The 15009-nt window shown below is 42.8% G+C and overlaps 1 protein-coding gene across 2 annotated transcripts in view; it reads left to right on the top strand.

The window, feature by feature from the left end:
- Osbpl11 (oxysterol binding protein like 11) overlaps positions 1-15009 on the top strand; it is a 60099-nt gene that overhangs the window by 32667 nt on the left and 12423 nt on the right. For both annotated transcript variants that reach the window (XM_048454092.3, XM_048454093.3), the window contains 3 exons: positions 5604-5744; positions 10926-11424; positions 13800-13986. In XM_048454092.3, the coding sequence (XP_048310049.3) occupies positions 5604-5744; positions 10926-11424; positions 13800-13986 (827 nt within the window). The remainder of the gene's footprint in view (positions 1-5603; positions 5745-10925; positions 11425-13799; positions 13987-15009) is intronic.

Raw genomic sequence — 15009 nt, 5'->3', positions numbered from 1 at the left:
CTTTTGTCTGATACAGATAATTGTTTATTTGTTTGATTTTTTTTTTTCTTTTTGAGGCAGGGTTTTACTCTTCCTAGCTGGCCTAGAACTTAATGGACAGCCCTAGTTGGACTTTAATGATCAATAGTCCTCTTGACTTACCTCGCAGGTACCACCACCCCCAGCTTCTCATTACATTTTTTGTGTTTATTTGTTTTTGAGACAGGGTTACTGTTTTTGAGACATGGTATAGCCCTGGCCACCCTGGAATTCTCTGTCAAACAGGCTGGCCTTGAACTCAGAGATTCACTGCCTCTGCCTCCCAACTGCTGGAATTAAAGGTGTGGGTCCACACAACTTTGTTTATTGGTCTTTGCTATTGCATTTATATGCTTAAATAGCACTGAGATTGTAAGCATTGTTCACTGTAGGAAGTGCGTTGATTACCAGTACAGTTGTAGATGTTGCTCTCTGTTTCTTGACCTTGGCGTTAATAGTTACATAAAGTGGTGCTCATTTTGTGTTTAGGAACTACAGTGTTGTATTCTACTATAGACGTACTATTAGAAATTATATCATTTTTCATTTTGTTTGCCTTGCCTTTTGTGTTCTCTTCTGCAATTTTTATGCCTACTATAATTATAGAGACAGTTGAAGCTATTTTCTGTCTAGTGGTCTTGTCTATATAGTTAATGTTTTAAAGTAAAAATAAGATACTGAGTTAATGTCCCTGTTGTTGAATGTCTAGTTTGTCTTTTTGTTTTATTTTTAGTTTGTCTTTCTTATTGTAAATAACACTATTGTTAAGTATTATTTCCCTCCCAATTTTTGATTATTTCTTTGCATTATGTTCCCAATAGAATTACTGAGTCTAGATTAATGCAAAGTTTATGATCATTTATATACTAGCAAGTTATTTCTTAAGAGATAAGGCACTAATCCAAAACTGGTAAAGACTTTGAATTTGTGAAGAGGTGCTGGAAACAGGGAGCTGGGAAGCAGGAAAGCAGATTAGTAAGTAAATAGCATGCATTGACACACACATGTGCACATGCTTGTAGTTCCCAGGCTGTCTGGAGTTAGAGGAGAAACACAAACAGGAAGACATGTTCTTTCCCTGAAGAGGTGTGGAGTTTACTTGAGCCACAACTTCTGTCCACTAAAGCAAGCAGGTGATAAGATGAAACATTTTTTTTTTAATTGATAAGATTTATACTCTTGGGGGCTGGAGAGATGGCTCAGTGGTTAAGAGCACTCATTGCCCTTCCAGAGGACCCGAGTTCAAGTCCCAGCACTCACATGGCAGCTCACAACTGTCTGAAGATCCAGTTCCAGGGGATCTGACACCTTCACACCAGTGCACATAAAATAAAGTTAAATAAACCATAAAAAATATTTTAAAAAAAGATTTACACTCTTGTGATTTGCCCTAAAGAAAAGAAATACTGAGTGATGTAGAAGAGGAATGCTTTGGAAACAAAGCTTTTAAAGTTGGGCTTTCTGGTTCCTCACCTGTAAAGTAGTGATGCTAATGCCTTGTGAGACTGTGTTCAGGATAAAGTTAGCAGGGTTACGTTATAGCTAGCTTCTGAGAGCTAGTCACAGCATTGTTCCATGCTATAGTCATGTCCGCAGTGTGGGGTGGTACTTCCTGCAGCATTGCTCCATAGAGCTCACACATGCTATGTGATCTGTGCTCAAGCACACCAGAAGAGACGTTTGCTTTCCAGAAGTGTTGCGGGCACATTTTGTGTCAGAGAATGCAGCAGAGACTGTGGGATAGCAGGTGCACAGATAGGGAGAAGGTAAAACTTCTTGAGTTCAGACAGGTACAGCCGCAGAGCCTGGGCTGCAAAGGTGGCTCCTCTGACCGCCACTTGTGTGCCATGGCAGGTACACACCACACACATATAGGCACTTAACATGCGTACCAGTGTATAAATAAATAAGTAAAAAAAGATTAATTCCCTGAGGGGGGTGGAACATGCTTTCTATGTTTGTTTGTTTTGTTTTTTGAGACAGGGTTTGTCTGTAACTTTGGGGCTGTTCTGGCACTCGCAGTGTAGACAAGGTTGGCCTTGAACTCACAGAGATCCGCCTACCTCTGCTTCCCAGGTGCTGGGATTAAAGGCGTGAGCCTCCACCACCCTGTTGAAACAGGCATTTAATCCCAGCTCTCGGGAGGCAGAGGCAGGCCAATCTCTGAGGTCCAGGCCAGTCTGGTTTATGTAGCAAGTTCCTGTCTCAAAAAAATTAAATAATTTTTCCCCTATTCCAATGAATTGCTTGTTTGTTGTAGCGCAGTGAAAACTGGGCCAGTACAATGGCTCAGTGAGTTAAGGCTCTTGCCATCTAGCCTGACAACCTGAGTTTAGTCCCTGAAACTCACGTAATAGGAGACAATTGACACCCTCCTGTTGTCCTCTAACTTTCACATGCACGCCATGCCCCACACATGCCCACACACATATAATATATACACATATACAAAGTAAGTAAATAAATGTAGTAATATTTTTAATATTGAAAATTGTATTCTTCTACAGTTATTCTACCTGGTATTTTTCTTTAATATTATTTCTAGTAGAGAAAGTTCCACCCACAAAGTAACTGGGTTCTGTTTATCATTACTGTTTGGTTTTTGGTGCTGAGATTGAGTGTACCAGGGTCTCAGGTAACTGAGCACATGTTCCATCTGAGAGATACCCCGTCCTCCAAAGCTGTGTTTGCATTATTAATCTGTAGCCTGCGTTCCAGCCTCAGATGTAAAGGAACCTTTCAGAATGTCAGCATTCTTAGCCACAACCTAAGAGGGTTTCCTCCGAGGTCAGTCTCATATAATGGTTTTGTTTGGTCCGTGTGTAGAGAGAGCTGTCAGTTCCCCCTTGTTTTTAGAGTGAGCAATGTTCACGCAGACTTTCTGTGCAGTGATCTAGGCTCCAGGGCAGGAGCTGCTTCCTGACAGGCTCACAGAGGGATGTGAGGAAGTCTTTTCCCTCCTCAAGGTCATAAAAACAGAAAGCTCTGTACTGTAAACACACACAATTTGTCTGTGCAGTCTTTTATTTTATTTTATTTTTTCTTGGTTTTTAGAGATAGAGTTTCTCTTTATAGCTTTGAAACCTGTCTTGGAACTTGCTCTGTAGACCAGGTTGGCCTCTCAGAAATCTTCTGCCTCTGCCTCCTGAGTGCTGGGATTAAAGGCGTGCTCCACCATACCTGGCAGGTTTGAGATTTTATTTTTTAGTTTGTGTATGTCTGTGTCCTTGTCCATGTGGTTTGGTTTGGTCTAGCTACACAGAACAAAAACATGTGAGTATCTTACCTGAATGGAATTAATAGTGGTGGGGAAATAAAAATGACACCACCAAGATAATTTCTTTATAAAAATCCTCATAACTATCGAAGCATGATGGCTTACACTTGTATTCGTAGCTCTGTGTGAGGCTGTGGGTTTAAGACTGTCCCCAAATTACCTACTCACCCCTATTCCACTATCCTGATATTCTTAAATCTAATAAAGTAGAAAAGTTGGCATCCTTATATTCAGCTTTCTGGAGAAAGATGCTGACAAGCTGATCCTTGAGAGGCAGGGCACCACCTCTGTATAAACGTGATTGCTGATGAGGTTCTGTTGAACCTTGGTGTATTTGTTGTTCAGAGCAAGCTGGGCAGGTGTGGTGGCTCCAGCCTTCAATCCTACCCACTCTAAAGACTAAGGCAAGAGAATCATCACAAGTTCAAAGTTAGCATGAACTACAAAGTGAGTCTCCAAGCCACCTCAGCTACAGAGTGAGACTCTGGCAAAAACATAAAAGTCAACAGGGTTGAGGAGATGGACCATTTGGCAGTTTCTGTTATGCATATATGAGACTCTGAGTTCAGATTCCTTGGCACCCTTGTAAAATCCAGGTGCGGTGGCATGCATCTTTAACTGCAGTGCTGTGGAACAGGGTTAGGAAGATGGAGACAGGCAGACACCTGGAGCTCACTGGCCAGCTAGCCTAGAAGAATCAGTGGTCTCCGGGTCATTGAGAGATCTAGTCTGAAAAAATAAAGCGAAAAACAATAGAGGAAGATCTCTGACATCAGCCTCTAGCCTTTACATATATATATAAACTCGCACGCACACACAGTCAGAACCCAAGAGGATACATGCCTGTAATTTGAGCATGTGGCAAGTGAATTCAAGAGAATCAGTAGTCAAAGACATACTTAGTTCCAGGTCAACCTGGGCCATTTGAAACTGTTTAGAAACAACAACAAAAAAATTACTGAGCATTAAAGGCTAGCCTGGGCTATAGAGTAAATCCTTACCCCACCTCCACCTTCATCTAAAAGCCCTAAAAAATTAAAAGTAAGCTAAAGTAATAAATATGCAATTGTTTAACTAGTCATTAGAGCGTCTGTCAATAACCCCATTGATTAAAATGCTACACAGAGTGCTTTTGGTGGCATTGTGACTGTCTGACAGGCCACAGAGCATTTACGTGTATCTGGAATCTCTCTTCAACCACAGATCTTCTCAGGCATGAGTGAATAGCAAAATAAGGTTCACAATAGTTAGATTTGATATGTGTGTGCATTCACCTTCAAATTTTACTTTATAGCTTTAGGTTAAACAGGGACAAATATTTAATCCTTAAACCTCTTGAATTTGGGGTTGGGGAGATGGCTCAGCAGCTGAGAGAGCACACTGCTCTTGAAGAGGACCAGCGTGTAGCTCCTAGCACTGGTGTTGGGTGGCTCACGCCTCCAGATTCAGGGAATCTGTGACCTTTCCTGTCACCACACACACACACAGAGACAAAAGACATAATTTTTCAAAGTAATAAAATAAAAAATTAAAACAAAACCTCCTGAATTTAGCCAGACTTGGTGGCTTATGCCTGTACTCCCGAGATTTGGGAGGCTGAGTTCAAGGGCAGTTTGCCTTATATAGTGAGAGAGTTTGTCTCAAAACAAACAAAAATCACTTAAAATTGTAGATGTGGTGGTGGTTCCCAGATTAGTGTCAAAGGTAAGTTTATTCAGGGGACATTCTTTGCTCTTTTTGAAAAATGAATGTATTTTATTATCAGTACATTCCTGTGATCTCAGCACACAGAAGACTAAGACGGGAGTTTGAGGCCAGCTTTGAATACATAGTGAGTTAACCATGGTGCACAGTAAGACTATGTCTCAGAAAGCAAACAGATTTAAAAAAAAATCCCATGGGGGCTGGAGAGATGGCTCAGTGGTTAAGAGCATTGCCTGCTCTTCCAAAGGTCCCGAGTTCAATTCCCAGCAACCACATGGTGGCTCACTACCATCTGAAATGAGATCTGGTGCCCTCTTCTGGCCTGCAGGCAGACACACAGACAGAATATTGCATACATAATAAAAAAATAAATATTTTTTTAAAAATCCCATGTATCACAGGACCACAGTCTGTTCTATACCAGTAATTATGATCTCTTCAAAGGAAATGTTTTCCTTAATGATAGTTGTATTTTCAGAAGGGTTTTTCCCACCCTCTGATTTGTTTAGACCTAGAGTAAATGACTCCAAGACTGAACTGGTTTTTTCTTAGTCAATGTTAATAAGTCCTTATAATCCTGGACTCTGCTCTCTTCCCCGTCGAGGAACCTGAAGAAATCGATGCCGACGATGAGCTGGAGGACACCTGTGACGACAGGGAGGACGACCTGGGGGCGGTGGAGGAGCAGCGCAGCGTCATCCTGCATCTCTTGTCACAGCTCAAGCTGGGCATGGACTTAACAAGAGTAAGTTACAGGTCAGGTGCCTGGGAGGCGAGACTCTCTTCTGTGCCTTACAGCTGACAGCAGGCAGCCATTGTGGGGCTTGACATCCTTGATGGGGAGAGACTGAGGCAGGAGGATAGTGAACTCAAGGCCAGCCTGGGCTGCTTAGATGCCTCTCACAGAGACTTGGGTTCCATCAAGGCTGTATAGGTAGAGGTGAAAGATTGTTCCCCATGCTCACCTGTCATGGAACTTTAAATAGAAAGCCTTTTGCCTTTAGAATTCAGTTTTTATCACTGAAAAGTCAAAAACACTGTCCTTTTGTATGTTTGGGTTATGGGAGAGTTGTTTAGCTTAGACTTCCTGTGCTTGATAGGAGCTTTTCCTTTACACTGTATTTATATGATGTGTGTGTGGTAGTGTGGGCAAGAGTCAGTTCTTTCCTTCAAACTCAGGGGTCAAGTTTGCAGTACAAGCCCCTCTCCCTGCTGCACCATCTCACAGCCGCTAATGAAAGACTTTAAGAGTGATTGAGTTCCATCAGAACCCTACCAAGGGGCAGGCATTTTAGGAACTAATTAGCTTATTAATCTTTTACTTCAGGCTTTAGTTGGTATCATTCTGATCAGCAAATATGTTCGCATTAGCAGTTGTGGTTCTTGTTGAAGTAGTCTGGCAAGGGATTATCTGGTGTTCGTTGCTATGGTGATTTTTGTCCTTACTAGAGTTTAGGTTTAAAAGGCATAGAAGCAACATTGAGGTTTATGAGACATAAAGCACTTACTAAGAATCTTCTAATAACTCAGGTGGAAAAACTCTCTTTTGATATAAATCAAATGTTATGTACTTTATTTGTGTTTTATTAACTAAAAACATGTTTTATTGTTGTTAATTGAGCACCATTCATACAACATTTAAAGGAATGGTACTTCCAAATCATAAGGAGTATGTGACACACACGCATGTGTGTGCCCCAGAGGACAGCTTGCAAGAAGGGTCTCTCTTCCACCACACAATCCCAGGGACTAGACTCAGGTCATTGGCCTTGCAGTAGCACTTTTACCATCTGAGCTGCCTCTCCATCTTCATACATTTAAAATGATACTAAATGAGGATAGTTAAGCACTTCGTAGAAAATTTGAAAACAATAAAGCTGGATCTGGTGGTGCGCACCTGTAATCTCAGTGTCTAGGAGACTGAGGCAAGAGGGTTGCCTGAGTTTCAAGGCAGCTGGGATACGTAACAGGTAATAGTCTTCCATCATCTTACTGTCCCCAAAGTATAGGATTATCTTCCAGGTTAATCATATGGAGGAGACTGACAATAGCAAGCATTTCCAGGCAACAGTGAAATGAAACCCCTCCCACACTAAACTCTAAAGGTTGCTAGAACTCGGAGTCTTCTAGCGCCCTCGCAGTTGTAGCTTCCTACTTTTCCTATGTGTAGTGCTGAAGAAGGACGCTTAAAAGAACTCCCACACTAGCTCAGAATTGAGTATAATAGAGGGTTATTTATTTAGGGGTAGATTCACAGATAACAATCCTCTGCTGAACGGGGAAGAGCAACCGAATTCCACAGCCGGAAAAGAGGCTAGATGCTCCCTTTACATCGGCATAAATAGTATAAGAAGCCAGGCCCAAGTGGGCGGCAGGAATCCCTACAGCATAGTGCCTCACTTGAAGTGTAGTCAGGTCTGCTTTTCTTTATCGCTCTCACACTGTGTCTGTACACCATGCCACTGTTATTACCTTGTAAGGAACAATCTGTAAAAATAAATGTGAGGCGTCGGCTTCCTACAAACTACAGGCTGGCCTTGAGTTTGTTAATGTTGTGCCTCACCCTCTATAGTCTGGACTATAGGAGTGTGCTACTCTGCCTAGGTTTAAGAGAAAGTGACTAGCCACCAAAAGTTTAATTAGCTTAAGGGGGGGGGGCTGTTTTGTCAGTCGGTGGTGGCACACTCCCAGCACGCAACAGGTAGAGACAGGTAGATCTCTGTGAGTTCGAGGCCACCCTGGTTTACAAGGGCTAGTTCCAGGACAGCTAGGACTGTTACACAGAGAAACCCTATCCCAAAAAAGAAAAGAAGGAAGGGAGAGAGAGAGAGAGCGAAAGGGCTATTTTGATAGATGAGGGAGGTAAACATTTGAGTCTCTGGCTTCAGCTTCTTGTAAAATCTTTCAAGAGTTTTTTCCTTCATGAAGAAATGAGAAATGAACGTGTGTGAACCCTGTAAAGTGCACGTCTCTCAGAGCTAGAGCATGTGGTGTAGATGAGCTCCTGGACATCCCATGGAAAGGGCAGGCTAGGAGCTGTGCAGTGTTCTCTGCTTCTAAGCAAGCTGTGTCCTGTCTCCAGGATGTGTCTGGTGGATGAGCATCTTCCCGCAGAAAAGGCAGCAGCACCTAGGAGGAACTGGCTCCGGAGCCTCTCCAGGAACCAGCAGTGTAGATTGCTTAAGATTAAACTTTCCAATTCCCAGATCTTAAATATTATTCCTTTTTTTTTCTCCTTTCTGGGTACTTCTGGGCTTGTTTGTGTGTGGACTTGTTTGGTACATTTTATTGGGCTTTCAGTAGAAGGTGTGAAGCCAAGCTAGGAGCATTGCCAGCTGTGTTAGCTGCCAGTCCACAGGTCTGTCACTTTAAATAACCGTGCAAGTCTTCTTAAAGCTCCAAAGATTATAGTTTAAAATACACATCACTTTAATTGATTAATTTACTTATTTATTTTTATTTTTCACGTTTTGGGCCTGGACATGGGCACAAATGCCAGTCTGGGTCAGAGGACAGCTTGCTAGAGCTGCTTCTCTTCTTCACCAGTGTGGTTCTGTCAGTGACTTCTTGGTACCAAATGCCTTTTCCTGCTAAGCTATTGGGGTGTTTTGTTTTTGAGACAAGAGCTTCACTATGTGGCTTAGGCTGGCCTTGAACTCTTGATCCTCCTGCCTCTGCCTCCTGAGTGCTGGGATTGCAGCTGAGCCATCATGCCTGGCTCCTTTTTTTCTCTGTATTGTTTTGTTTACGTTTATTTTCTTTCATTTATATCATTTCTTTCCTTTAAGAAATTAACTGAGAGAATGATGGGTATGAACTTCTTGGGACTTTTGAAAAATCTTGCCAGTTTGCTTTCTCAAAGAGTTGAATCATTTTGCATTCTTCTGTTTCTGCCTTAAGTAAAACGTTTAATCTTTCTTGCTTTGGGCTATTGAAACTTCTCTTCAAAATTACTCATTTGTGCTAGAAATTAACTTTGAGTTACAGTAGTTGCTTTGGTTGGTGATATATCTCCCTAGTCTGTTCTGTCACTCACTCTCATTTCCTCTCTTTCTTCCCTCCTCCCCAGGCTGGCCTTGAACTTACTGTAGAGCTGAGTATGGCCTTGAGCTTGGGGTCCCCCCCCCCGCACCCCCACCTTCTAAGTGTTTAGATTAAAAGTGTGGACCACCGCACCCAGTTTCATGTGATGCTGGGCAGTGAACATGGTCCCGTGTGAATTCTGCCCACTGAGCTACATACATCCCCAACCCTTGACCGTTTTGTTCTCAGGAAATGAATTTTTCAACTAGATTTTTTTGTTTACTTTTATGTTTGAGTGTTTCACCTATAATTATATGTGTGCCCACATGAGTGAGTGGTGGCCCCAGGAGTCAGAAGAGTACACTGGGTCCTTGAAACTGAAGTTACAGATGGTTCTGAGCCATCATATGGGTCCTGGGAACCACACTGCACCCTCTGTAAGAACAGGAAATGCCTTTGTCTGTGGGGCTATTCTCCAGGAAATAAAACCTTATCACCTACAGTTTGTTTGTTTGTTTTGTTTTATTAAAACAGTTTCTTATTGTGTAGTTCGATTCTCTGTGTCTGTGATAAAACCCTGACTGAAGACAACTTGGAGGAGAGAGGGTTTATTTCAGCTTACAGCTCGCAGTCTCTTCCTGAAGAGAAGTCACGTCAGAACCCTGAAGAAGGGGCTGGGTGATGGTGCACTCAGGCAGAGGCAGGCAGATCTCTGTGAGGGCTCCGGGGCAGGCAGTGCTGTTACACAGAGAAACCCTGTCTTGAGGGGTGGGTGGAGCCTGGAGACAGGAACTGATGCAGAGATCATGGAGGATGCTGCTCACTCACTGGACTATTCCTTGTGGCTTGCTCAGCCTGCTTTCTTATACCATCTGGGACCATCCATCCAGGGGAGCAGATCAAGAAAATGCCCACAGATGTGTCTTCGGGCCAATCTGATGGATGTAGTTTCTCAGTTGCGTTCCCTCTTCCCAAAAGAACCTGGCTTGTATCCTGTTTACAAAAATTAACTAGCACATGCTGACTTGGCCTCACATTGGAAGGGGTCTGCCTCATGCTCCCAAGTGCTGCCATGTTCAGCTTCCCACAATTTATTTTTTTAAATTTTTTTTAAAGATTTATTTATTATGTATACAACATTCCTTCCATGTGTGCCTGCAGGCCAGAAGAGGGCATCAGATCTCTCATTATAGATGGCTGTGAGCCACCATGTGGTTGCTGGGAATTGAACTCAGGACCTCTGGAAGAGCAGCCAGTGCTCTTAACCACTGAGCCATCTCTCCAGCTCCCCCCCCCCCAAATTTATTTTTAAGGAGAAGAGGATGTGGGCCCAGAGAGAATGCCTCAGCAGTGAAAAACAGGTACTGCTTTTGCAGGGGACCTAAGTTTGGTTCCCAGCTCCCTTGTTAATGCAGCTTACAACCACCTGTAATTCAGGGAAGCCGACACCCTCTTCTGGTTTCCACTGGACCTGTACTCATCTGCACATACCCTATACAAACACACATATACAAATAATTAAACATTAAATCTAAAAGAGAAATGGCATGTCTCATGCAGTACAGTGTGCCTGGTATGTTCATGCAGCCTGGAAGCCCGAGAGCTATAGAAAATCCGTCGGACACGGCCCCTGAGTATTCTGTGCTGCTTTGGAGCTCATGTTAGGCCTCTGTCTAACTTGAATTTGTATTTAATCGTAACCACTCAGGCAGAGTCTCATCTCCTTTTAAACACGCTTGGGGTTTTATTTTGTCTTGTTTTTGTTTCTTATTATAAAGACCAGATCCTTTTGTTTGCAACAAATGCTCTTAGAAGATAGAGATAATTATTTTCAGATATATATCTAGATATAGATATAGATATATTAATTCTCCTTCTTAATTGATTTGCATTGATGTTTTAGGTGGTGCTTCCTACATTTATCTTGGAGAAGCGCTCCTTACTGGAGATGTATGCAGATTTCATGTCTCATCCAGACCTGTTCATAGGCATCACCAATGGAGCCACGCCCGAGGACCGGATGATTCGCTTTGTTGAGTACTACCTTACCTCATTTCATGAAGGCCGGAAGGGAGCCATTGCTAAGAAGCCGTACAATCCTATCATTGGGGAGACTTTCCACTGCTCCTGGAGGGTGCCAAAGGGCGGAATGGCATCCGGTTTGAGTGGCAGCTCTTGCACCCCCGCCGTCACAAATCATACTCCTCTGCCGGAGGATGTTCTAGCCCAGGGGGTCTCAGACTGTTACACTGTCAGATTTGTTGCTGAGCAAGTTTCCCATCATCCTCCAGTCTCAGGATTTTATGCAGAATGTACAGAAAGGAAGATGTGTGTAAATGCGCACGTCTGGACTAAAAGCAAGTTCCTAGGCATGTCCATAGGTGTGACCATGGTCGGAGAAGGTGAGTAGAAAGGTTGTTCTCCGGTTTTTATGTCACACTTGCTAAGCTTGGAAAGGCTGCATACGGGTTAGTTGGAGGGTTTTTGAGATTTGTTTGTATGTATATGAATATTTGCCTACATATATGTAAGTGCACCACGTGTATGCAGTAGCCACTTACAGGAAGTTGTGAGCTACCATACTGGGGACTGGGAACTGAGCCCCTTAAGTCCTCTGCAAGAGCAGCCAGTGCCTGTAACTGCTGAGTTCTCTCTCCAGCCCCCAGTTAGAGATTTTAAGTGTGACATACACTACTTTTTTGGTATTGTGCTCCAGAATGTATATTGAGACACACCAGAATACTATGCTATTAGTATGAACAAATAGAAATTCTCCTTGAAATTATATTTTAAAAATTTAAATATAAAGATTTTTGGGTTGTTTGTTTTTAGACAGGTCTCACTGTGTAGTTCTGGCTGGCCTGGAACTCTGAACTCACTGAAATTACAGGGGTTCACCACCACACCTGTAAAATGTTTTATTGTAGAAACTTTGCAGCATGGTGGCACATACCTTTAATCCCAGCACTCCGGAGGCAGAAGCAGGCAGATCTCTGGTAGTTTGGGGCTAGCCTGATCTACACTGTGAGTTTCAGGACGTATATAGAACCTCACTCTTTGTTATGTGCTCCTGAAGGAGAGCTGTTGTTACTCGTTCTCAGTGGATAGTCTGGCACTGCAGCCTCTGCTTCTCAGATCCGTAAGGAGGAGCACGTGCCACTTTCAACTCAGTGAGTCCTGAGGGGAGGTACAGTGACTTCTTTATTAGCTGATCCTCTCTTGTATATAAGTATTGCCTTTTGGAAACTAAACTGCCATCTGTTACCCTTAGCAACAAGTAAAAAAGATGAAGGAATAGAGAAATGGTGAGATGCTCAGTCTGTTAGGTCCTTGCCTTGCAAAAATGCACCCCAAGTTCAGGTCCCCAGCACCCATGACAGGAAAGCCAGGCATGACAATGGGTAAGCAGTAAGTGACCGGCCTCAAAAGAAGGTGGTGACTGCAGTACTCGGAGTCTGAGGCAGGCAGAGCTCTGTAGTTTCAGGCTAGCCTTGTTACAGGAAGACGCGGGGTGTTGACCTCTGCTCTCTATATACATGCACACATAAACACACACACAATACGTGTGTACCACCACCCACACACACACAGCTGCATGAGATTTATGGTCATTTTGCTTTTGTTATTTATGTTCTTCAACATTAGAAGGAAATTAGTTTAATTACTTGGGTTTTAGGATTCCATGAGTCTTACTTTCCCTCTATTTATCAAAATCAGGTTGAAACAGAATCTCTATGTAGCTCTGACTGACTTGCTGCTTGCTATATAGACCAAGTTGGCCCCAAACTCACAGAGATCTATCTGCCTCTTATGTGCCATGATTAATGATGTAAATGATGTGTACCACCACAACAAGTTCCATTTGTTTTTGATTATTCTAAAATTTTAAATATTTATTCTAACTCATCAGAAGAATAAGGCACCTAGTGTGTGGTCCCATTCCTGGAGAGGTAAGGACAAGTGGATCTAGTCTCACTGGCCAGCCATCTGTGCTTCCATGATGAATTCTAGGCTAGTAAGAGACCCTGTCTCCAAAACAGAAGGTGAATGACATTTAAGGAACAACAGCCAAGATTGTCTCTGACCTTCGTGTACACATACACACGTACACTCACTCACATAATAAATGAGTTATAATAGGTAAAAAATGAAGGTACTAATAATGTAGCTTGAGTATGCTTAGTGTATCATGCAGATCAGTTATTCACTATTATTAATCCCTTTTATATGTTTTTGCTACTTTAATATAACATTGTTGATATAGAATCCCCTAATAGAATAATATTTGTTTGAAAATTACCACTTAGACCTCTTACATCTCTTATAGCTTCTGTATTTGGTAAATAAAACGTGGAATGCTCTTTGTTCTTGAGGAAAAGATTACATCTGGGTCTTTCACACATGCAGACTAGAATAATGAACACTTTCTCATCATACTCTGAGTGACTGCCGAGCTGCTGGTGACCAAGTCTTAGCACGAATCTGCACAGCAGAGCTCCCACCCCAGCCCCAGGGCTTTATTTTATTTTTAGGAGCATCGGTGGGACCTTTAGACTGCTTGTACTGTGACAGTTACAGGTCCCACAAACCCAGAGGAACAGGAAGGTCACAGTGAAAGGGATTCTGATTCAGTATCATCTGGAAGTGCTGCCAAATGAAGTCAATACTCTGAAAAGATAAATGAGTATAAAAATAATGATATTTTTATTATTACTAGACAGGAAGAGAAAACTGTTTCTTGGAAGAGACGTTAACACCATCATGCTTTCACATTCAGGTGTCCTTAGTCTGTTGGAACATGGAGAAGAGTACACGTTTTCGCTGCCTTGTGCATATGCCCGGTCCATTCTTACTGTTCCTTGGGTAGAACTAGGTGGCAAAGTCGGCGTCAACTGTACAAAGACGGGATACTCAGCCAGCATCACTTTTCACACTAAGCCGTTTTATGGCGGCAAACTGCACCGGTAAGAACTTGAAGGTGTCTGGGTCCCGCTCTGCTCTTTGATCTTGTACTAGAACTGCTTGCTCTTTTCCTGTTTTGTCTTCTGTAAAGGAGACTAAGGTAGGGGTGTGTGTGTGTGTGTGTGTGTGTGTGAGAGAGAGAGAGAGAGAGAGAGAGAGAGAGAGAGAGAGAGCGCATGCACAAAGCTGTTAGCAGTGTTTACCGCACAGGCAAGATGTCTGGATTCAGATTTTTAGAACCCACATATGCTGGTATGTATGGTGGCTTTCCTGTGACTCTACCTGAGAAGACAAAGTGAGGGGATCCTCATAGCAAGCTAGCTAGAGCTGTGACTCAGATTGAGAGACTGCCTCAAAGGATAAGGTGGAAAAGCAATGGAAAAAGATTCCTAACAACAGTCTCGGTCTTGGGCATACACACACAGGCAGACATGTACAAGTACATATAGTTTTGGTTTGGGTTTGTATTTCAAGACATGATTTCTCTGTGTAACAGCTCTGGCTGTCCTGGAACTTGGTTTGTAGATGAGGCTTTCCTTGAACAGACAGACGTGTGCCACCACCAGTTAACAACCACACACGGACAGACGAACACACACAAAAAAGGAAAGAAAGCACTCTAGAAATCCGACCTTGCTCTAAAACAGCAATGATGCCAGCATACTAACTCGTGTTGTTTTCCTGTTCCCTATGAAGTTGCTAACGGCATGGAAACTAGAATTTCTAACAGATGAGCCTGTGGTCTATGGCACAGTTCTGACCAAAGGAATTCAGAGTCAGAGGCCAAACTCAGGGAAGGAAGCCTACTACAAGCTAGGGTGAACGTATGTCTGAACATAACACAAGTTGAAGATGTCCAGGTGCTGGTCCTCTCTGGACTTCTGATTTCTCTGGAAGTCAGCTGCTGTGTCCTTTCCTGCAGCGCTCTTCCAAATCATCAGAGAGACAAAACAAGTTTTCCAATAGGATCTTGAGGCTGCCTACTCTTTCCTCATCCTTTGAAAACTGTTATGGAAGTGTGGGTA

Source organism: Myodes glareolus, chromosome 2 (genome assembly GCF_982192425.1).
Source record: "Myodes glareolus chromosome 2, mMyoGla1.1, whole genome shotgun sequence".
NCBI classification, from domain to species: Eukaryota; Metazoa; Chordata; class Mammalia; order Rodentia; family Cricetidae; genus Myodes; species Myodes glareolus.
This window is presented reverse-complemented; position numbering and strand designations above follow the sequence as displayed.